Below are 24376 nucleotides of genomic sequence, written 5' to 3'. Positions count from 1 at the left end.
CAAAAGAAAGACATTTTTATATGCATTTCAATAATTTGGTATTTGTTCACAGCACTTGTTTGTTTCTTGTAATTTTGGCCAAATAAATATCATGTTACCCTATTTTTTGCGACGTTAACTTAGAAAATTAAGACAAAATAGCTATTTCTGCCGAAATTAAATACTCTGGTATCGGAATCCACTAAAAATAGCTTTCTTTTGGCGAAAAAAAATTGTTTCAACCCAGGGGGCTCTAGAGTTATTGATTAATACATCTCCGTACTTCAAGAAAAGTAAGTAAAATACTCTTTAATTGGTCAAAACTGCTAGAAACAGACACGTGCCGTGCGCAAGGACCACACCATTGAAATCTTTTAAAAAATATTTTTCTTTTGCCATCAAAAGATTTAACTCAGCCCAGCGGTATTTGAAGATATTGAGACAAAGAATTTTTTTTTGCATTGGAATGTATATTTTAACATGTTGACTGCGCAAGGACTGCGCAAGGACTGCGCAAAAAAAAACTGTAACCATATTGCTGGACTTTGCGTCCAGCAAAATATTTTGGTCTCATTTAGGCTTTAATTTTACAATGATGGGCTATTATAGTGTCTTATAAATTTTCACCATAACGAATGTTAACTTTTGTGTTTTTTTGGTTTTACCCAACTTTTCAGACTGTTACGGAAATCAGAAACCTAATTCTTTAATTCTCTCTGACCTTTCGACAGTTTATTGATCTTGAAAAGGACAAAATAAACAGCCGAAACGTCCGAGAGAATTGAAATATATGTTCTGATTTGAATGACAGATTGAAAAGCCATAAAAAGTGAAGGAAAAATAAGTTTGTATAAAAGGAAATTGTGAACTTATTAGCGCCATCAAACCAATAACGGTAGCGAACACAAAGAAAGTTTCACTTTCACTAGCACTTATCAGCTTCTAACAGATTTTAAGGATAGCAAATGGCTACTTTCAAGCATCCCAGGCAGGAATGACACCATCGATTCAACCGTTTTTTCTTGCTTCTATTGACACTAAATAAGACTATATGAAGCGACTTTCAAGAAATGTTATCAGGCTATACGTAGGAAAAGTTTTTCAATGTTGCGGTTTGTTATACTGTTGGTTCCTCGATTAAGGTAAAGCAAGCTGTCTGTGTTATTCCGTGTGCTGGGAATTAGAAAACTTTCTTTTCGTTAACTAAATATATATGGCATTGTCCAAGTGGGAATTGTTGCGACTATGTGCTTAATGTCAAACTCACACACAGAGCTAAAGAATTATGATATAAACGCTACCACACACACATAACTGTAATCCTCATCAAGCAGCACAATGTACAGCATTTATTGGGTTTATATTATTGGTCCAGATCTAGAGTGACAGTTGATCATGCGTCTGGATGGCTCAAAAGCGCACAGTTATTAGTTCTAATGTTTTTGGGGGAAATCCTCTGCCAAAATTTCTCAAAGGAACAAGTGTACCATTTCTGTCCAAGGAATAAAAGCTCGAAGCACATGCTTATTGTACTTACCATCGTAATCGTAATCGTTCATATCTAACGGTATAATATTACTCGTGCTAATACTATTATTGCTACAAGTAGTAGTGGAATGCACGTTAGGGCCATGCGGTCGTCCGCCGATCATGGTCGGACTTGGTGTTGAGAACATCGGCGGCGGCGGAATGGGCCCGATCTCCGACACCGGAATCGGAGGCTCCGGCAGCTCCGACAGCATGATGTGATTCGAAAGATGGTGATGGTGTGGATGACCGCCATGTTGTGATTGCTGCTGGAGCGCCTGCTGATGCTGCTGGGCAACAGCTGCCGCGGCAGCTGACAGAGCAGCTTGCGTAGGAAGTTGGGACTGCTGTTGCTGCTGTTGCTGGGCAACTGCTGCGGCAGCAGCTGCAGCCGCTAGAGCAGACTGCTGGTGCTGCTGATGTTGCAGCTGCAATGCTTGATGGGACGACTGTTGCAGCTGCTGCTGGTTAGATGGGTTCTCGTTCGATGGCGGTGGTGTCTTCCGTTGATTATCTTGAACTGCAATAGAGGTATAAAATAGTGATTGAGTAAAATGCAGCCAGAAAATATAGTTTTTTTGAGAGCATCACTACGAACAAGTCTGAGAGCAGAAAAGCAAGCTACACACTAGAAGTTGCGCTTTAGAATATCTAAACTTTAAGTTCGAAACCAAAAATTGTTGGATAAGGGAAAAAGCAAATTATACAACTAGTCCAATAAATACTTACAACCATCGCTGTGGTAGCAGATTATCCTGCGGGACAGCTTGGTCGGGCCGAGTGTGTTGGGACGTTCTGGCTTGGATTGTACCATCAATTGGTTTGATGGCGGCTGAATACTGCCTTCAATTGTGGCCGGGCCATGTTGACCGCCACACGCACTTGGCGGATGCAACGAACTCGACACCGAACAGGACTGGTCGATACATGAACCATTTGCACCACTTTGAACTTCAGTCTTTTCTTTCCGAGGCTCTGCATCACCAAGTGGCACGAAGTGAACGAGTTTAGTCCGCAGGTTAGTGGGGTTGGCCGTTGCCGGGTTTTGCATTGGGTTTTGAAGTTTATGATGACGTACGCGGTGGCAAAGGTGGTAGTTGTGTTACGGGTTGTAGTGCATTTTGGAGGTGCGCAAGTTACGGGTAGTTAGGGAAGAAAAAAAGAAAAGGGGAACAATGTATCTAAAGCGACTCAAACAAACAGTACGGACGTACACTCTACGGTTATTTGGCAAGCTTTTTGGTTGTTTTATACAGAGAATATGTCTATGGGCTTAATAACTAACGATAGCAAAGGTGTTAGAGCTATCTAATATTTCTGGAGCTAGGATGTCACAGCTGTGTTCAGTACATCATAAATTTTGAGCTGTTAGCTTTGCACAAAATTTTGTTGTTGCATAAATTATTTGTGCTGATTCTACATATTCTATATTTGTTTTAACGGCACTAATTTGAAAAGAAAACCTTACATGCGTTATGTGCTGTACCACACAGTATTGACCTAAATCTGCTTCGGTTTGAAATCATTCAAGTGTCAACTTTACATGATTATTTTCTAGGAATATGCCAAACTTTGTGTCAGCACGGAGGCAATACAAAACATAAAGGCAAAAAACCAATCCATCCTTTCTCAACATTTTCTTCGATATGGCAAAGTTTCTCCGCAAATGTTAAACAAGTAGTGGCAATCCTTAAAAGTTTGTATCTCTCCTGTGCCACCTTGTTGTGTGACAAAGCACATACACACATACTTCCCTAAGAATGTGCGGAAATAATAACTCTATCTATCGTTTTTTCCCCGGAGGTTTAAAGCTTTCGTTTCGTACCGCCAAAAGAAACTGCTTGAGCCATAGCTAGGCTGTGGCACTCTATTTAGAAGCTTTTTAAGCCGACATAAAGTTAAAGTTCGCTCGTAAACTATATCGCACAGTTCCGCCAGAAAACGTGAACCGCACATGTGCTGCCTGCCAGTAGAAAATCACATAAAGTTGGAAAAGTGACAGAAAACGAGGAAAAGACTGCTTCCGCATCCGCAAGTGTAAGTAAGTGTCATTTGAATAATTATGAAAATTTCTCTCAACTAACTAGGAGTAAAAGCAGAAAGTAGTCTGGAAGCCGTTTTATAGTCATTAGTTCAGCCAGTTAAGTCCTAAGCAATTTTCTCAAATCAATCACATTCCGGGGTGATTTATGGTTGACAAATAGAATGAGAGATTAATCTAAGTCAATTAAACAACAAGATGCGGTACTAATGCTAGAAAAAACTGCTTTCATGGAAGGTATATTGAATACAAGAATGTTCAGTAACAATCACACAAACATCAACTGATCAATTCCGAGATTTAATTGAAGCCGAAAAAACGAAAAACCGGCAGCTTGTCAATCCCCTGCTGACTCATAACATACCTACAGCATGAGACGTTCACATTAGGTTTTGAAGAAATTTATTTTTCTTTATTTAGTTTCCAAATCAACTTATGGAAACATTCACCGATAAAATCAGAAAGTTTTTTGACCATCACTAACTCATCCAACTAACTTCGTTAGAAGAACTTAGTGTCCAATTTGTAACGAAATAAATATTGAACTTCTACACGACCCCTTACGTATGTCATCAATCGATAAAAAGGTGACATAGTGCAAAAAACGCAAAGCACAAATCGGCAACGCTTTGGAGACATGAGGAGGAACATTAGAACTTGATGATGGGCATCATTTCTTATGTTAGTTATTGTTTAAAGTAGTTTTAAGTTATTGTTAAGAGTAGCAGTAAGGCAAAGCATGACAAATACGGATAAAAACTGGTTTTTGATGAGGGTTGCTCTACGAGAGTTCAGATGTTTAGCCTCCCGGGAGTACAACTTGTAGACTTGTCATCTGTTGGAGGACTTTAAGGCGGCGTACGATTCAGTCAAACGAAATGAGCTGTGGCAGATAATGGCAGAATATGGTTAATAAAAGACATATTTTAGAATTTAGAAGTGCAAGCAACGGATTTTCTCTGACATAGGGGCCCTCTCGTTCCCATTCACTACGATCTGGTTCGTGGATGCTAAATAAATGGTCAAAATCGTATTTTTTCTCTATTAGATCTTCAGCTTGAAAAATAAGAGGATTAATTTCAAATTCCTTTAAGATACCTAGGAGGCCTTTTAGATCACCACTGAAAAGATCTTTAGTTCGTCTGTTATTGCGTAATTGCGTTTTTAACGGCATCTGGTTGAATGACATGAGATAATGGTAGCAGATTTAATAGAGCATCTAGGGCTTTAGACGGAGTAGTACCCATTGCTCCTGTTATAGCGATAGTAGCGAGCATTTGCAGCTTTGCAAGTTTAATTTGAATCGTTTTTTGTTTCGTTTTCGGCCACCAAACTAATACTGCATATGTGATTCTAGGTTTCACTATAGTCGAGTAAATCCAATGATCATTTTAGACCTTAGACCCCATCTTTTACCGAACATTCTTTTACATGCCCAAAAAGCACTAGTAGCTTTGTTGATCACTTGTTCGATATATGTATTCCAGTTGAGTTTTTTATCTAGATTAATTCCAAGACACTTAGCTTCTGTAGAAAACGGTAGAGGAGTTTGGTCTAAGTGCAAAGTTATGAAGTTGGCTTTACTTCTTTTTGTAAATTGTGGTCTTACTAGGATTTAAATTCAGTCCTTCTTTTTTGCACCATGAAAGGGTAAAACCTAATGCTGTTTACATTCGTTCTGTGACTGTTGTATCAAATTTGCCACGGATTATAATGACGACGTCGTCTGCAAAACCAATCACTTCAAAGCCTAGCAATTCCAGGTTTTTCAAAAGGTCATCTACCACCAACGACCAAAGAAGTGGAGATAAAACTACCCCTTGTGGGCAACCTTTAACAGCTACAGCAGTCCCCCGAATAACGCGGTCTCGAATAAGGACGTTTCCATTAAGGACGGTCTCGAGTGATTCCATTAACGCGGTCGAACGTCCTTATTGGAGTCTACGTAGCATATGGGAATTGACCTAATTGGTTCCAACATGGAATAACTCGTGATCCTGACCTAATAGACGGTTAGTGTCTTCGACAAAGTTGTTCAGTACATCAACGGGTTTTCATTGGATTATAGTATTGCGGAATTGTCTCACAACGTGGCGCTAGCGTATATGTAATATTTTTGTATAGGCTGTATCTCGCGCTGCAGGTTATCTAGAATGTTGCGGCCTTCGGAAAGGTTGCTCAAATGACTGCCACCTTCAAGATGGCATGGAAAAAAGCGCAGAACTGACTCACTACGTGGCGCTAGTGTATATGTAATCCTCTTAAGCAGGCTGTATCTCACGCTGCTGACTATCTAGCAAGTTGCGGTCTTCGAGAAGGTTATTCATATGACTGCGACCTTCAAGAAGGGATGGAAAATATTGCAGAATTGCCTCACTACGTGGCGCTGGCATATATGTAATCTTCTTAAGCAGGCTGTATCTTGCGCTGCTGATTGTCTGGAAAGTTGCGGTCTTCGGGAAGGTTATTCATAAAACTGCCACCTTCAAGATGGTATGAAAAATATTGCAGAATTGCTTCACTACGTGGCGCTAGTGTATATGTAATATTCTTAACTAGGCTGTCTTTTGCCCTGCAGGCTATCTAAAAAGTTGCGATCTTCGGGAAGGTTATTCATATGACTGAGGCCTTCAAGAAGGGATGGAAAATATTACAGAATTGTCTCACTACGTAGCGCTAGCATATATGTAATCTTCTTAAACAGGCTGTATCTCGCGCTGCTGACTATATAGCAAGCTGCGGTCTTCGGGAAGGTTATTCATGACTGCGACCTTCAAGAAGGGATAGAAAATATTGCAGAACTGACTCACTATGTGGCGCTAGCATATTTGCAATCTTTTTATGGAGGCTGTATCTCGCACTGCTAACTATATAGTAAACTGCGGTCTTCAAGAAGGTTATCCATATGACTGAGACCTTTAAGGGATGGAAAAAAGTGCAGAATTGCCTCACTACGTAGCGCTAGCATATATGTAATCTTCTTAAGCAGGTTGTATCACGCGCTGCTGACTATATAGCAAGCTGCGGTCTTCGAGAAGGTTATTCGTATGACTGAGACCTTCAAGAAGCGATGGAAAATACTACAGAATTACCTCACTACGTGGCGCTAGCATATATGTAATCTTCTTAAGCAGGCTGTATCACGCGCTGCTGACTGTATACCAAGTTGCGGTTTTCGAGAAGATTATTCAAATGACGCTGGGATTTTTCTGGCCATTTAGGAAGTAGCATTTACGGATAGATGGTAGACTAACCCGATGGATTATTTTTGCGAGGACTGTGGGGGATATACGAGTTTCTTCTAAAAACACGCATGCTGAAAATAATAGCATAAACATAAAGGTCAGCATTGATTTGCTATTGTGGAGCCCCACCTCTGGGCACGTCGGTGAGCAGATGCGTTCCATGTAAAAAAGTTGTAGGGACCTAAACTGCCATTTTTAAAAGATGATTAGATCACGATACTATTTCGTGGTTACCGTTGAACCACTATTATCAAACTGGTTCATCTCTACCAGGATGCTTACCAGGATGAGTCGAAAAATTTTGGTTTGTTAGGTTTCAACAAAAATTTAAGTACTGTACAAAATTTTTGTATTTAATTTTTAATATATGGAAAAATAAACACTGGTTTTTTTCTTTTTTGTTTAGTTTGTTTGAAAGTCTGATGTTATTATCTTTTTCTTCCCCTCTTTTTTCCCCTCTTCAAAAAAATTTCCAAACCAGGACACGCAAGTAGCACACTTTTGTCACTTCTGGTTGCTGCAACCTATTTATGACTGAAATCAGTCATTAATCGGTTACCACAACTAGTTTATAACAACTGTGCTAGAAGGGCATAAATTTTTTTACAATAAGCTTTGTATAAGCTTTATTAAACTTATTATTAGAATGTGAATTGGTTGCATGGTTTTAACAGATATTTTGTATTCACTGCAGCGCAATATAAAGCCTTCACAAGAAGATTACATATACACTAGCGCCACGTAGTGAGACAATTCTGCAATAACTTTCTCGAAGGCCACAACTTACTAGATAGCCAGCAGCGCGAGATACAGCCTGCCTAAGCGGATTAAATGTACACTAGCGCCACGTAGTGAGACAATTCTGCAATATTTTCCATACCATCTTTAAGGTGGCAGTCATATGAATAACCTTCTCGAAGACCGCAACTTTTCAGACAGTCAACAGCGCAAGATACAGCCTATACAAGAATGTTACATATATGCTAGCGCCACATAGTGAGATAATTCTGCAATATTGTCCATCCTTCTTGAAGGTCTCAGTCATATGAATAACCTTCTCGAAGACCGTAACTTGCTAGATAGTCAGCAGCGTGAGATACAGCCTGCATAAGAGGATTACATATACACTAGCGCCACGTAGTGAGTCAGTTCTGCGCTTTTTTCCATGCCATCTTGAAGGTGGCAGTCATTTGAGCAACCTTCCCGAAGGCCGCAACTTTCTAGATAGCCTGCAGTGCGAGATACAGCCTATACAAAAATATTACGTATACGCTAGCGCCACGTAGTGAGATAATTCCGCAATACTATAATCTACTGAAAACCCGTTGATGTACTGAACAACTTTGTCGAAGACACCAACCGCCTATATGGTCAGGATCACGAGTTATTCCGTGTTGGAACCAATTAAGTCAATTCCCATATGCTACATAGACTCCATTAACACGGTTTCCATTAACGCGGTCCCTATTAGCGTCCTTATTGGGGGGATTACTGTATAACTTTTAATGAATCTCTCGTTTCGACAGCATTTCAACAATCCACTCAACCAAGCAGTTTGCAAAACCATTTATTTTCATTGCATTTTCTGTTGAGATATAGCTAGCATTATCAAATGCTCCTTCTATATCCAGAAATGCTGCTAGTAAGATTTCTTTGGCTTCAAAAGTTTTTTCTCTTTTACTTACGATAGAATGGAGAGCAGTAACTGTTGACAAATCTGTATCCTTGGACATTTTTAGAATGTTTTGGACCCAAATTGTTTTGTTTTCAGACTTTTTCTGAAAAATTAATATCTTTAATTTCGAAAGATTTTGATGACCTTTCTAAGCATCAGTGTATTTGTAAAAATGATGAAAAAATGTTTGATATTTTCGTGTTTTCATGGGCCAAATAGACCCCCGATTTTCATTTTTTTTAACCTGAGAATTTTCCACATAACACACATTAAACATTCAAAATTCCGAGTGCCGCTACTCGCAGTCCCACATTTTCTATGTAGTTTCTTATATAAATGGGACTGTTATGCTAGTAGCGGCAGTATAGTTTATATGTGTACAATATTTTAAGGAAATAAAGTTTCGATAATGCAATGAAGACGCATGGTGTTTTGTTTCTACCTTCATTTTATTTCGAAACCATTCACCAGTTTCGTTCATCAAAAATGTCCAGATTGTTTAAAAAATTACAAAAAAAAGATCGCTATGATCTTCAAACGATGGAAACATAACAAACGAATGTTTTTAATGCTTGTTTACCGTGAAAAATGTCACGTTAAAATCGGTTTCAATATTTTTTTGTGAAGTAACATAATATTTTTCGGATAAACAAAATGTAGTAAAAACGACTGACTGTGTCGCTGTAAAATTTTTACTACGGTGCTTTGATACGGTAATTAAAGCTGTGAATGATACCCGTTGCAAGTTCGCACCATTTCAAGAAAATCTCATCGTACGCTATAGCTACTACTAGCTGTCGTCTGTTCGGAAAATGAAATAAATCCGCGATATGACAGACCCACTTACTGTCCAAATACACACGCACACGCTAGCAGCTGGCGCCTGCTCATTCGAAGAATTCCGCGGACCGCAAGCAAGGTTTTCTGTAGTGTTTTCAGCGAGAATAGCATGATTCATTTTCTGTAGTTGAGAACGGTATAAGCTGTTGATCCATAGTATTCAGGTCGCCCCGGGGAGGGAAAATGGATTCCATTTGGCGCAAGCAGGTTGCACATTCTCAGACTGGGGGGCGGAATTTTAATCGTTTACGATGAAAACGTAAAAGAAAATTCCACAAATTTTGCTTATAATTTTACACATTTCAAGAGGACACTGGGAAATTCTTTTGGCAAAAGCAAGCAAGCTGTATATTTGAAATGATCGATTAATTGGGATTTCTTCGTCCTTAGCTACCTAAACAATAAAGTGCTGTTAGAGACGATAATTTATCTCAAATATCTTTAAGATAGCAATTCACCGTGTTTTTCCATGTTATGTTACATCATGCATCTAGAAATCAAACAACTTCCCAACATGGTCAACAAAAAATCCATTAAATTTCTCAATTCATGCTTTTCTTATTCCGAAAAGCTCGAAAGCATACTAAAAGAATGAGATTCTTCGACGGTAGTTTTTCCATCAAAACTGTTTCCCCTCGAATGGAATAGAATATTTTTTTTCGTGTTGCTGCTGCTTCCTTCTGTGCTGTTTTGCTTTATGTATTATGCATAGCGACAGCAAGTCTACCGCATTGTGTCGATAACTTTCTGATGTTGAAGTTTCATCAACACTCGATATTGCTGGAAGCAACAATAAATCGGCAAGGGCCCGCCTGCCTGTTTGCTGATTGCTGCTGCTGGCTGATGAAAGTGCACACCCTTTGTCAGGAGCAGCGCTTATTCGGTGAATGAACGAAAGCGAAACAGGATTTCGCCATTATTGCCTAATTGGAAAAATTGGAATTTCCGATGGCAATTGCCATTGCTTCAAGATTCTTAGTAGTAATTTTTGGGGCCTTTTCGACGTTAAAATATAATTCAATTCAAAATTAGCTGATGACGTGTAAATTTTTGTAATCTTTTGAATCCGAATTAAAATTAACTGTCGAAAAAGAATTGAGTTGCATAATACTAAGATTGGAGGTAACAGCGAAGACTGGATGACATTCGAAAGTTCGTTAATTATTCACAGATAACCGTGAGGCTCCATTAGTTCGCATTCAATGGAGACGCGTGGTTCAATAAACTTGATGAGAGTCGTCCAGTGTTGGGTCAAATGTTTACAGAAGATTTAACAGTGAAACCCTGCGGTGGTTGTGAGAAAGATAGAATCTGACAACCTTTTACTGGCAATTTCATGCTTTACTAAGATTCAATCTTTATTCAACTAACGCTATGTCCTTGCGAAACTGTACGGTGGCAGATGTATGAATGAAGTGAGGTAAGTTGAATAGAAAGAAATATTCGAACCAGGAAGCTCAGTTCGGAGAAGGAAACCAATTCCAAATTAGATCCGCAAACGATCAGTCGGAATGTGTATCATGAAAAACACTGATATCCGGGCGTCATTCAGCAAAATTTTCACAGAGGAAGCGAAGCGGTTTTGACTATAAAAACACTTTTTTTGCTTCGAGAAATCATCTTCCAATATATGTCTGAGTATACTGCAGAGTGCCGCTAGCTAGCAGCCGGTGAATATATGAATGGAACGATGCAAATGTTTATGTATGATTACATAAACATTTCTGTTCCATCTTTGAAGCTTTCAGCCCTGTTTTGTTGAGACTTGAAATTGGATGATAACCCGAAACTGTGCAGTTTGACCGAATTTTCAATTTGCTCTCAACAGCGGCAAGAGCTGAAAGGTTGGCTAAAACACACGGGAGAACCAACATGGTTGTGTTTCGATAAATTACTACATATATAACAAACATACAACTTTCTCTATTTTAATTTGATTCGGTTCGTGTCCCATGATGCTTTTATTTGTTAGCAGCAGCTTCAAAGTAGAAATCTGTATAGAGGAAAGTACCACCGAAATCAGAAAAAGGCAGCTGTCCCTGAGAAACAAAAGTTAAATAAATTTACCATGTCTGTCAGCTACAAAGTGATGGACCTTGTCGCTTTAACTTTTTGCATGATCATCCGAAGATTGTTTGATATTAGTTTGCGATACTTTTCGCGAATTATTATGACATTTCGAATTGGTATATCTGCTTTGGGATATTGGATATCTACTTGGAAAACTGTTGAAAATTTTCGCTCCAGAATATTTTGTTCAGAATTTCAATCAGTGGCGAAAATCGTGTCGTCTAGTGTTATTTTTCACATGACTGATCACAACTTCCAGCGATTTACCATCAATCTATCAACATTTTTGTATGAATTCCGAAATCCTGCACGAAACCTTTTTTGTGGAACATTCCGAAGCGCATCGGTGACAGTTGCTTGTCACGTACGTACCCGATGATGTGGCAGTTATTCTTATTGCGACCCACCCGCGAGCTCACCCAGCATTGAATAACAACAAACATGCACAGGCCTGCACACGATGCAGGACATTCGTTTTTCCTTTATTGGCGCTGCCCCAGTTGCCGACTGTCGCACCTTACTCGCGTTCCATCAAAACTTGATTTATCGAAGACATCCAATTTTGTACGTCGCGTCAAATCCATGTGTCACACAGCACAGCTGAGTATATAAGGTTTTGCAAGGTGACGTCACGAATGAACCGAAATGAACGCAATTCACCCATTTGACATCTACTCGTGGTTTGTTTATTATTTGTTAGGCGAACGCGATATGCATAAATTGGAATTAAACGTTTTGAAAGCGTATTATCCAGCAGTGTCACCCTCCAAACTACTCGGAATGGCAGTTTTTGTGCTTTTCTGACCTGCCGCAGACGCCCTTAACAATATTCACTTTAATCATTTTAACCCGCATTCTAAGTCGATGTAAACAAACCACTGAAAGACGTCAAAAAAGCGAGGTTATGCTCGCCCGTGCAAAACCTTATTGTAATGCCGTTATTTTTTCCTTTACGGCTTTGCTCGGTGGGATTTAATGTCAACGGGAGCGACTGAAACGTTTTGTCACTTTCATTTTCCTGCCCGGCGAACGGCAGCCCGGCGTGGACTCACTGTTGAATAATACGGCAAGCGACGGACGCGAGGACTTCGTTCTGCTCAAGGGACTGTCATTTGTTGCAGACCCATACCGACCGACTTGGAAGACGATAAATCGCTGGAATTTGATTGATTTTCCGTACACCCGCGATCCATCCGTTCCGGGGAGCACCTGGGTATGTAGTAGGTATTTGATTTGGTTACTGAAGCCGAACGTCGTTACCATAATCGTTCCGGCTGTCGTTATCGGTTTCAATCTATCAAAATTAACGATCCATTTCTTCGTGTTTGCTCTAGTAAATGTAGTCCTAGCAGATGATTCCGTGCTACCACCGGTGGTGGTGGAAAATCGAAGGTCACACTGTTGTCAATCTCGCGTTTCATAACATAAGTGTTGGATATTTTTGAATTTCAATCGAACGATATCATATACGTGTAGAGCAGCTGCATTCAACGATGCATTATTCATATTTGTTCTTTTCATTAACTCCGGTGTTCGAAACAGAGAATAATATCAGTTTTACGATAAAATGTTATGCTTATTGACTTACTTTACACATAAACCTGCACATATGTATTCGATCATTAAAATTATTACTGCTATTTTGGGCTGATTATTTAAGGTAAATTTTCGTTGATGTGGTTAGAGGGATAGCAAACTTCCAGTTTAGCCAGTTGCCCACGCCACGCCGGCATATCCAATAACGATCAAATGACGCCGAAGATGTGTTTGCGTTCTACGCCCACGTAAATAAATAAATGAAAATAATCGATTACGCCGTCATTTTCGAGTACCAGGAATTCAAGGAGTCAAATTTTATATCCTAGTGAGAGAGCACAAAATACGTTTTATTTTCAGAGTGGTACGCAAAAGCAATTGGTTTGTATTTCTAGAGAATAGTTGTGAATTCATGAAAGAGGCAAAAAGCTCCTATCAAGAATGTCGTATATAAAAGTCAGATTTCTCTGAGATTGATAGTTCTCGTGAAGGATATAATGACAAAAAACAAATTGGTCGATGCCGTCGGCAGAACAAAAACTTTTGCGCTGAAATAAACTACCTATACCGCCGTTTAATTATAAACATTTTCCCAAGAATCCGACCGCAGCACGTACTGTACGCTAAATGTGCTTACTTTTCGCTTATATTCTACAGTCAAACATGTGCCAGCCCAAAAGGGGCATTCGCGCGTTCGCTCAAGTATTTAAATTTTAATTACTGTTTGCTTTACTTTATTTTTGGCTCGTAAAATTCGGAAGAGCTCGTGGGCTGAACGCCAAACGAACTAGAAACAAAAGATCTGTTAATCGTCATCTTTCTACTCGCGGTTCCGTTCACTAATAATGATCTTGGCGTCATTGTTATGATGGCTTCTGCGCCGCACCGCGCGGTGGTGATGACGCTGGGGACGCATGGTGATTATCGGCATGATCGTAATGCAGACGCCCGGTTCCAAGTGAATAAATGTAATGTTTACAGTCGTATAAACGTTTAGTGTCTAGCGGAAGGTGTTTTTTTCATGCTGATGTTTTTAATTTCGACTCGGATCAATGAAAAATGCTTTTGCCAATATTTACAACCGTCTGTGTTTTGATCCATCCGGTTTTCGTCAACATCTCATCATCTCAGCAGAGCCGAGCCATCCCGCCAGCAGGGCAATTCATTTCCAGCTTATTGACGACCTTGACGACGGTGTCTCATCCGTACCGTACGTTCTGTGCGTGCTACACCCTATGTTTACGACCATTTTCGTGCCCACGAAATGGTAATTTACTGCGCCGATATGATTTGCTAATACGGTGCCAATGGGTGTGCGTGGCTTGTCTGCACCGTAGCGACAATTGATATCTGCACTTTGAGTCCACGGAAAGCAGACGACGCCTACTGGATTATGAGGCGACAGTGAGTCTTTTCGTTTTTCTGTCTCTTGTGTCCATAATAAATCACAATGTTGGTGACGAACGATGAATGACGAATGTCTCAGAAATTATTGAACTCTTTAATAATCTAGGTTCCATTTTGTCCGCTGTAAATGGTAGGGATTGATTGAGTAGTAAGTTCAATAAGTACTGATTAGAAATTTTAGAAGCTGTGAGAAACATGCACTGTCAACAATTTTCAATAAAATCAAATTTATAATCATCTACTATTTCCTGGCAGCGATTCATTTATCATTGTATTCGAAGGCACATACAATCGGTCGCATATGCATATCTACCCGGTCGTGAAATTGAAAAGGCGCGTTCAAGATCAAGGCATGTACTTCCCTGATAGTCCCCCGCCTCGCGTAGTCAACGATGATTAATTAAGCTCAGCTGAACGGATGTGCAACATCTCTGTGGCGTCCGAGCGGAACGCGCCAGAGAGACCATGTGTCCTCACAGCATTGTAATTATTTGTCGTATAGCGCTTCTATACACTAAGAAGAGGGCGAATAATTTTCGGCCCAAGTAAACCGAATAGAATGTTTCGAAATTTCAGGAAACGACTAACAGTCAGTCAGAGGAAAGGACAACCGATGTTACTTCCGATTATTTTCAGCGCTTTTCCATGGCATAATTTGGCTAACAAGAAATGGTTCTGGGAAAACGGCATTTTATTGACAGCATACATATACGTATGCGCCATTTTGAAGCACGCTAAATTCAAAACCAGAAAACACCGTAATTATTTTTACGGAAGTTCTTTATTTCTTATTTTTCCCAAAAAAATTATAATCATACAACTATACTCGTATCTGATAAAAAAATCATACCAGTTAAAAACATTTATAGACTTATTTTGTACCGCAAATGTTGTTGTTCCTGTTGATTCATATTTAGTACGAGAACACATTCGTAGCACATTTTGCACCAGAACGCATTTGATGCACGATTATTGTCTGGTTTCGTTATCGAGATCGGGCTACGAAGATTATATGTAAGAAAAAAAAATCCTAGTGATTATGACCTGCTTAATATGGAACTTCGACTCCCGTTACGTTTGTTACTATTTTCCGATAGGTGTCAGTATTATACTATTTTTATCATAAGCTTTTATAACATTCATATAATGCACGAAGCATTTTTTTAAATATTGCGCTGTTGCAGTTGAAAACTGTAATAATCGACGTGCGACATTCGGTGTTATTATTGTTCTGTGTGTCGCAACTAAGACGCACGTGGTGCGTTGTATCAATGTGCGATAACAGCGTATCACGTGCGACGTAGTTGCGACACACAGAACAAGAATAAAACCGAATGTCGCATGTTCATTATTACGGTTTTCAACTGCAACAACAATACAATGATTCGTATGGATACATCTTCGTTTATGTTTACGAAATATTCAGGATTGATTTTACGAATACTTCGTCGTAGAAAACAGCAAGAGTTTGTAAAACAAACATTAGTTTTCGTACTATAAATCATACATAAAACATTTTTATATAAAAAATGACTAAGACCCAGCATATTAAAGCAAAAACGAGAAGAATAAATGGTATGAAAATATTATTGGATTCTTTCTAAACAATAAAAATTATTGTATATTGGTCAAATTTCAATGTATTATAAAATCATGAGTTTTCATGTCATTTACAAAATGGATAATGGATGGATATTTCTATAAAATCTAATTTATATTAGCAATAAGGAAGTAGCCATGTAGTCAATCCCTTATACAACGTCTAGATTGCTGAAATTACCGCGGAATTACACTCGTCACCAACAAGATGCTCTCCCAGATTTTGTTGCGTCGTCTATTCCCAATAGCAAGAGAATTCATAGATCAGTATCAGGCGGGCTTTATGGGGGCCCGTGCCCGCCTTTATGGGGGCCCACGGATCAAATTTTTACTCTCCGACAAATCCTTCAGAAATGTCGGGAGTACAACGTGCATTATACTTTCGTGGATTTCAGGGCAGCCTACGATACAGTTATGTCATATAATGCACGAGTACGGCTTTCCGGGCAACCTGACTCGGCTGACCAAAGCTATCCTGGAGCGAGTGATGTACTACGTGCGCGTTTCGAGTCCCTCGAGTCCCTTCGATTCGCGCAGAGCGTTGCGGCAAGGGAATGGATTATCCTGTATGTTATTTAATTTCATGCCAGACTAAAAACGGAGGCTAGGAGGATTGGGAAAACCAAATATATGGTAGGAGGAGGCTCCAGAGAAAGCAACGTTTGCCTCCCATCATGAACAGTGACTATTGACGGCGGTGACCTAGATTTTGATGAGGTTGATGATGCGGTTGAATAGTACGTATACTTGAGATCTTTGGTCACCACTGACAATAATACTAGTAAGGAGATTCAATGACGCATTCAATCTGGAAATACTTTTCCCTCCGCAAAACGCTTCGATCAAGGAGCATACGCTGCCGCACAAAGCTAACGATGTACAAAATACTAATCAGACCGGTAGCCCTCTACGGGAGACAATTACTTGGCTTACGGAAGACATACGTATACTTGCTGCATTTGAACGAAAGATATTGCGAATTATTTTCGGCGGAGTCAAACAGATAACGGAGTATGACGTAGGCGTGTGAACCACGAGTTACACGCACTACTTGGCCGACAATATCACAAGGATGCCGGACGACTATGCAGTGAAATCAATTCTCTTTAAGAACCCCATCGACACAAGGAATAGAGGGGGCCAACGTGCTAGATGGCGCAACGAATTGGCGACGAGTAGTCCAGGATCGAGTACAATGGAGAGGATTTCTTACGGCAAGAGCCACCTCGGCTCCCAAGTAGCACACCATAAGTCCATTTAGTTGAAGCAACCGAGTTACGACTGAAATTAGTCATATATCGGTTACTACAACAATTTTATAACAACCGTGCTAGTAGGGCTCTCGGCCGGTAGAAGTTTGCGAAATGAGTTCATACCGATTGTTCCGTTATGGTTTGTTTCCTAAATTGTTCGTAGTAAAAGTTTTTTTAAGATTATCGCCTTACTAGGACTGCAATGTCTAGTCTCGCAGGGAAATCTGCCATTTGTAGCTGGAGAAACACAGCGTTTCATAAGTCAGCTACCCGCTCCGTATAAGTCGCTGTTGTACGCCACTCCCAACCCAGGCTAAAGCCTCATACCTACTAAAGAAACGACGATGCACCGTGCAGTGAAATAACCGTCATGAACCGGCCTTAACCTGAAGACAGGCGCTTACGGCCTGCAAAGCTATTTCTTTTGCCAACATTCAGTGGAAGCATAAGTGCCTTCTTCCTTGTCGGCAGACGAACTCCTCTCCACTAAGGTTGCTCGTATCCCAGCTAGTACCACGAGGAGGTAGGGTAGTAGTTCCTGGATAAGAGGCTGAGCATCACTAACGGGTCTCATTTATGCCTACAGCTACGCGAGGCACTGACGGTATGTATTTTCTAGTCATTTATCGGTCCTACCGGTTATCAAACGTCGATTCAGACCGCAATTTCTTAGCAAGCAAGATTCGCTTCCGGTTTTTCCAACGTACTCAAACCAACTAGGAAGATACGACTGAACATGAAAAGGAGTTGCTGCTGAGTTGCTCGGATCGGTGAGCAACTAGGAGAAACCTGAAATGCCAGCACTAGGATCGCTTCTACAGGCACGATACGAAAAGCTTTTTTAAAACGGTCAATGGTAAATGATCAATCAATGGTCTCAAAGCCCTATTTACAAAAAAAAACGGTTCGAATGTGACAATTATCGAGGAATAACTCTCCCCAAATCTGCATACAAAATTCTCTTCCGTATCCTGTTTCACAGACTAAGGAAAGCTTTGTTGGTGAATACCAGTGCGGTTTTCGAGAGAAACGCTCCACGATGGACCAAATGTTCACCTTGCAATAAATCCCCAATAAATTCCGGGATTTTAACTTGTAGACACACCATTTGGTTATAGATTTCAACACGGCGTACGATTCAGTTAAACGAAACGAACTATCGCGGAATATGCTTGAGCTAGAGTTTTCAACAAAACTGACTAGGCTGATACGTGCTACCCTTGATGAATCAAAATCAAGCATCAAAAGAGCAGCTGAGTCATCGCACTCGATTGTGATGTTAGATGGTTTGAAGCAAGATGACAGATTGTCGAATTTACTGTTTAACATTGTATTGGAAGGTGCTCTAATCGAAGGGTAGGCATGCAGAGAAGTGATCCCATCATCACGAAATCCTACATGCTGCATGGGTTAACCGGATGCTAACCGTAAAGCTATGGAAAAGGTGTACACGCATTTTAAGAAAGAAACAACAAGGCTGGTAGCCCTTCGGGTATTGGAACTGCGGTGGTGATGTGAGCCACGAAGTAAAAAGACGGATAGCGACTGCAAACAGAGCTACGTAGCTAGCTAACGTCTCGTAAGTGAGAATCCGCAGCCATAAGGGTAGCAGGGGTTTATTCTAAGGCCCCTTCCTTCATGCTGAGTTTTATATTACCCCGATGAGGCCTATTGACAGTACAAAAGTAGCTCTTATAGCTTAAGTGTACTGGTCAGAGGAACACATTCAAGCCTCCCCAGGGCAGCTGTAATATGGGATAACACTAGCAGTTAGGAACGTGTGGGTAAAGTAGAGACAGCTTTAAACGAAGAGTAAACCCAATACACACAAGCACGTATAAAATTAAATAAGCATATCGCTCACTTAATAGCGATTATAGCAAAAAGAAATGGAGTTCATGTTAGTTTACTATAACTCTCGGGCGATATCACGATAGATCAATCATACTGGTCGCAGTGATGAGCCCATATAGGAAAAAAAAATCTCGTAGTCTGCAACTCCGTACGAAACTCGCGCACTATAAGATGCTAATTCTCGGATAAGATTGTGGTAGGGTACGGGAGGGTATTCCCATCACGCTACTAATTTCGGCATACTTTACCTTTTTTGGCTACACTTTCCCAAATAAAAACTTTGCCGCTATATAACAATACTGAAGCGAATGTAGCATTCATAGGCTTTAATGTGTTATAACTATTTTCATAAAAATGTAAGTAGTTTGCTTAATTTTATTTAATAAACATCAAAACCACTGTTTTTCCACTAGCACGTAACTAGGCTGAAAAAACTAGCAGCAATCGCTTACGCGTATCCGCTCTTGGTGATGGTTTGGAAAACTCACAATTATGATCACGTTTACTTATTCTAGAAACTAAACAGCTGTGAATATGCTATTCTTTTTATCACGGAAGAACACAAAAATTCACCTCTGATATGTAAATATAAATCAATTTTCATTCACTAGCCGTTAGCAGCATTTTGTTTTTAATTCCAGCGTATGGTGCGTTACTTGCACTACTACCAATATATGTGCTGACATATCTGGTATTTGAGTGACAACTGGCGCTAGTGTATATGACCGATTCAGTGATACACTAGCGCCAGCAGCAAGCTGTTGTCACTGCAAAACTAATTATCTTCAATGAGCCCGGAATGTAGGCAATAGCGAGGAGTTATTTTTCGGTTTCTCTTTTCTTGTCTCTTTTGATCTGTTTTTGAAAAGCATTTAATCGCTGTGCTAGCTATTTCGGCCTGTTGGATTTAAAAAACACAGAAACCACTATAGAAAATGGGCTCAATTTAGCCGCAGCGACTTCATCATTTCTCGCGACTATAACTCAAATTCAGTAGCGTTTTATTAAGACCAAAATACACGCCGATATTCAGTAAATATTATTCTATCAACTGGTATATAAATCTTGTCTCGAATAAATATAATTTCAACGTAGTTCCTGAATATTGTTCAGGCTACCGCTTAATGGGTTGGAAATACCCACCCGTACCCTACTTTACGGCTACGAAGCATGGACGTTGAAAAAGAGTAGTCGATGAGCTCTTGGCGTTTTGAGCATAAGATCCTACGATCAATTCTTGGCGGCATGTTAGAAGCAGTATGACGCAGGCGCATGAATCACGAAATATACCAAGTGTATAAAGATACGGATATTGTGAAACATTAAAAACACGACAAGCTACAGTGGGCTGACCATCTAGCAACGATGCCGGATGAAAGACTAGTGAAAGCAATATTCAACAGAGATTCCGACAGAGGCCGACAACTACGAGGCAGAATCCGTATCCGTTGAATGAGCGTTGTTGACGAGGATACTAGAATAGCGCGTGTGTCAGGGGCGATTGAAGAGCGGCAAAGACCGACAAACGTGGAGACTTCTAACTTCGGTACCTACTAATGAGATAAGCGGGTTGTCCCGAAAAAGTAAAGTTAGTTTAGTAAGTAAGCTTCGGAAATAGAGGCATCGTGGAGAAAATAGCACCAAAGTTTTGGCGAAAGAAAACGAAAAAATCAGATGCACGTTTGTCTGCAGCTGCACTGATAGTGATCAAACTGACGTCTGTGCTAGTAAAACACGTTTTATTGGCAAATGTGCCAAAAATGTCTTATTGCATTGGCAATTTTTCAAAAGTACGCACTTGAAAATCGATCAAGATTTTCTGAAAAAATTGAGCAGGAAATCGCTGAAAAAGCAGGGCTCTTCTATAGATTCAATTGCTGACACACAACATTCCATTCTAAAGTGTTTGCTTTCACACCGCTTTGTGCCTCTATTAACAAAGCCATGTACCAGGCAGGAAAGATTTTACCATTTCATTAAACAAGTAATAAAAATTTCGCTTATGCTCTCGTAGATACACCGATTTCAGTTGCTAGAGCTGCAACCTTCTTCTGTGTTTGCGGGAAATGCGGAGAATGTAGCAAAAAATATATACTTTTTATATCCCCCAGGTCCACAGAGAGTGCGATTCAAGGAAAGAATTATGCGGACGGGTATCCCCGTCGTACCTACATTGTCGAGAGGATTGAGGTAAAACCTTGAAAAGCTACCGCATTATACGTGAAAATAATGAAATTCTATTCCTCTTTGATCGCCATGTGTGTGTTTTGAATGAAGGAAGTAAACAAATTTGATAATGCGGAGGAGCACACATATCACCGTCAACCAAATTGAACGCAATAAGCGAAACAAAAGAGACAGGAAAAACTGATACGCATATTCCCCAACTTTTTTGAGAATATTTAGTTGTACATTTCATAAAAGCATTCCCAAGGGTATTCTAATTAGTCGAGTCAAACAAATATTGCTACACTTGACACTTCAATGATCCACAATTGCTTTGTACAACCTGGACTCACTTTGCCATAGAATTATTCTGAACGCTAATCATTGAGCTTTCAAAGCAGTACAAAAGAAAGCATCTCTTCAAATGGAAAAAGGCATAATACAAAGGGAAAAGCCAATAGCACCGGAGCACCGGAGTGGGGTAGGTACCTCGTCGTTAACGGCCTTTTCATGAGCAACAATCTTCTGGCCATTGTGCACAAACGTCTGTGGTGCGTGGCACACAGCCATATCGGCGGTTATTTATGACCACCAGACCTGCTATTGCAGGCTGTTCGGTTCGGTTTTCATTATGGCCATTAGAATTACTTTGAGGATCGTGACCGCTGTCATAATGGGCAGTTTTGAGAGAAAGTGGATTTAGGCTAAAACCACCGCAGACTGGGTCGATTTTTGTTGCAATAAAAAGAGGTAGAAAAAACAGCTACAGAAAACAGCTAATAATTCATCGTCACAGTGATTAAACGTAATACCTAGACGAAGGTGTCATTCGTCACATTCGTACACATGATGATCATGTTTTTCTCAAAATCGTGGGGATTTGTAACTAGTAGCGACATCTATATGCCATCTTACGCTTCTGTTGAGTAATTTATTGGCAAACTTCTACAAGCAATGTGAAAAAATCCATTTAATTTGATGATTCTCTATCCTTTCCTCAATATGGAAGGCAAAATACATTACTCAACCTGACAGCAACCTAATTATACAACCAAAGTTACGGAGAATAATCCGAAACGAAAAAACTACCAGAGCCTGAGAAACTACAGGAAGCGTTGAAAAGTTTCACAATCTGTGCTTTTTTTCATTCGAAATTAATGGCATCCTACAAAGGGATATGTTTTTAATCAGACAGCGTAGAAGTTCGAAATTAATTGAAGTGAATTCGCTTCAAGCCTTCAAGACACTGTTATCTATCGACATCAGTCAGTAGGAATCAGTACTCTTATCTTTTTCGAATATTGGGTACCAAAGTTGCAACCTTGATTGAAAGTGCATGTACAGTTGTAGGAGTTAAATTCTTACAAATCGTCCTACAAATTCCTACAATGGTTAATCAGGAATGTTGACTAAACTCAACTGAAGTAACCATTGGCGCTATAAATTATTTATTTTGCGGCAATTCCATGAAAAACAGTACTATCGAAATTTAAAAGTGCTTTGCTTTCGTTCAAACTCTGTATACTTTTTTATTTGGTGCTTAAGGTGCATTCCTGTGAGTGAAGGTGGTTCTAAAAATAGCATTTTTGTCCTTTTTGGTCTGTAGACCTTTCTAAAAATTTTAAAATTTTTGAACCAATTATTAAAAAAATAGAGTTGCGATGATGCAATAGAGACGCTTGGTGCAACTTTTTTGTTTAAAAAATAAACATATCAATAGCATCGTAGCACAAAAAGCTGTCATTTATCACTAAAAAACAACAAGCCAAAGTCCTAAAAGAGAATTCAGTGCCAACGACTTGCGTTTACTACGTACATAATTCATTTTATAGGTGAGCAGAGATGTACTGGAAGTATAACGAGTTTGGAGGTTAATTCTCATTTCGCGTTTCGTTTAAGACCGTACGTACCACAAGATGCTTGTTGGCGATTATTCCCTGACAGACACTCCAAACAGCTGCGTGATGATTCGGTACAACGCAGTCCTAGAAAGCAGGTCAAGGATTACAAAGTTTGCTTGCTGATGAATTTCTCGAATGCGCGCTATGTGTCAATGTCTTTTTTTACTTGAGAAATCAAACAAAAGGATCACATATTAAAAGGTGACTGCTTCGTGAAAACGAAACAAAAACAAAAACATATAACTCTAGCTTGATTGAAATATTATACAACACATCAAACAAAATGAGTCGTAATTTATGGGAATGGCAAATACAACCGTCTAGCTTATACGCGAATATAGTTTGAAATTGCGAGCTCAGCATCACACAGTGCCTATCATTTAATTAATTAGCACATCAGTGTTTGGAAAGTAGTTACAATCAATACTTAATCACCAATGTACTACTAGAGGAAAGCGAATTAAAAAACGCTTTTAGGTATTTAAAATTTAAGTCAAGGCACCAAGCTGAAGCCCATATGAAGCTTAAACAACTGCAAACACTCGTTTTTTCAGGGAGATTTTCCTCTTAAATATATTCCAATAAGTTTCGACTGAATATTCTCAGCAGACGACACGGGGGCTTTCGCTCGAATCGCTGGCTGGAATCAACCATAATCTTACCATCGTATAACGCCATGAAAGGGTCACCTCGTCACTCATAATCCGGCTTGAATGGCAAGGCACGATTCAAAAACATCGAATCTGCTTCTTCCGGAGGTAAAAATAACAAGCGCTAAAGTATTTCTGAGCTCCGCAGTGCCATAGGATATTTTAATATCTAGTTCAAGGAAGATCGTCACGAATGAAATTTATCCCCGGCTCGTCGTCGTCGTCGCTGCTCGTGCACTCTACTTTGCCTGCACTCTGGCTCCTCTGCTGGAATGTCACTTCCATGGTGAAAATTTTCTTACTTTGGTTTCAAAGTCAAAAGGAAATAATGTACGATGAGGTGATTCATAAGTTTGACACAGGGTGTCTTGTTTGGTTCATAAAATTATTGTACAGCAGTTTCTGGAAAAAAAACCTACTCTTAATTTTGATAAACGTGTTGTGCCACTACCAATTTTTGAAAACTGATTGAATTGACAAGAACATAAATTTCATGCTATGTCACCCTGTATATATACTAAGCATCCCTCGAGCATTATACGATAACGTAAACTCCCTGCAAAGCTAAGTCGGATCAGAAGAACCGTTTCATACCACCGCACCGTTGCGTTGTTGCTTTTAGCAAGAATAAGC

At 39.7% G+C, this 24376-nt stretch overlaps 1 protein-coding gene across 2 annotated transcripts in view; it reads right to left on the bottom strand.

Moving 5' to 3' along the window:
* LOC128738577 (phosphatase and actin regulator 4) overlaps positions 1-24376 on the bottom strand; it is a 214853-nt gene that overhangs the window by 18231 nt on the left and 172246 nt on the right. For both annotated transcript variants that reach the window (XM_053833823.1, XM_053833824.1), the window contains exons 8-9: positions 2236-2481; positions 1517-2026 (exon numbers count right to left, since the gene is read on the bottom strand). In XM_053833823.1, the coding sequence (XP_053689798.1) occupies positions 1517-2026; positions 2236-2481 (756 nt within the window). The remainder of the gene's footprint in view (positions 1-1516; positions 2027-2235; positions 2482-24376) is intronic.

Source organism: Sabethes cyaneus, chromosome 2 (assembly GCF_943734655.1).
Source record: "Sabethes cyaneus chromosome 2, idSabCyanKW18_F2, whole genome shotgun sequence".
NCBI classification, from domain to species: Eukaryota; Metazoa; Arthropoda; class Insecta; order Diptera; family Culicidae; genus Sabethes; species Sabethes cyaneus.
This window is presented reverse-complemented; position numbering and strand designations above follow the sequence as displayed.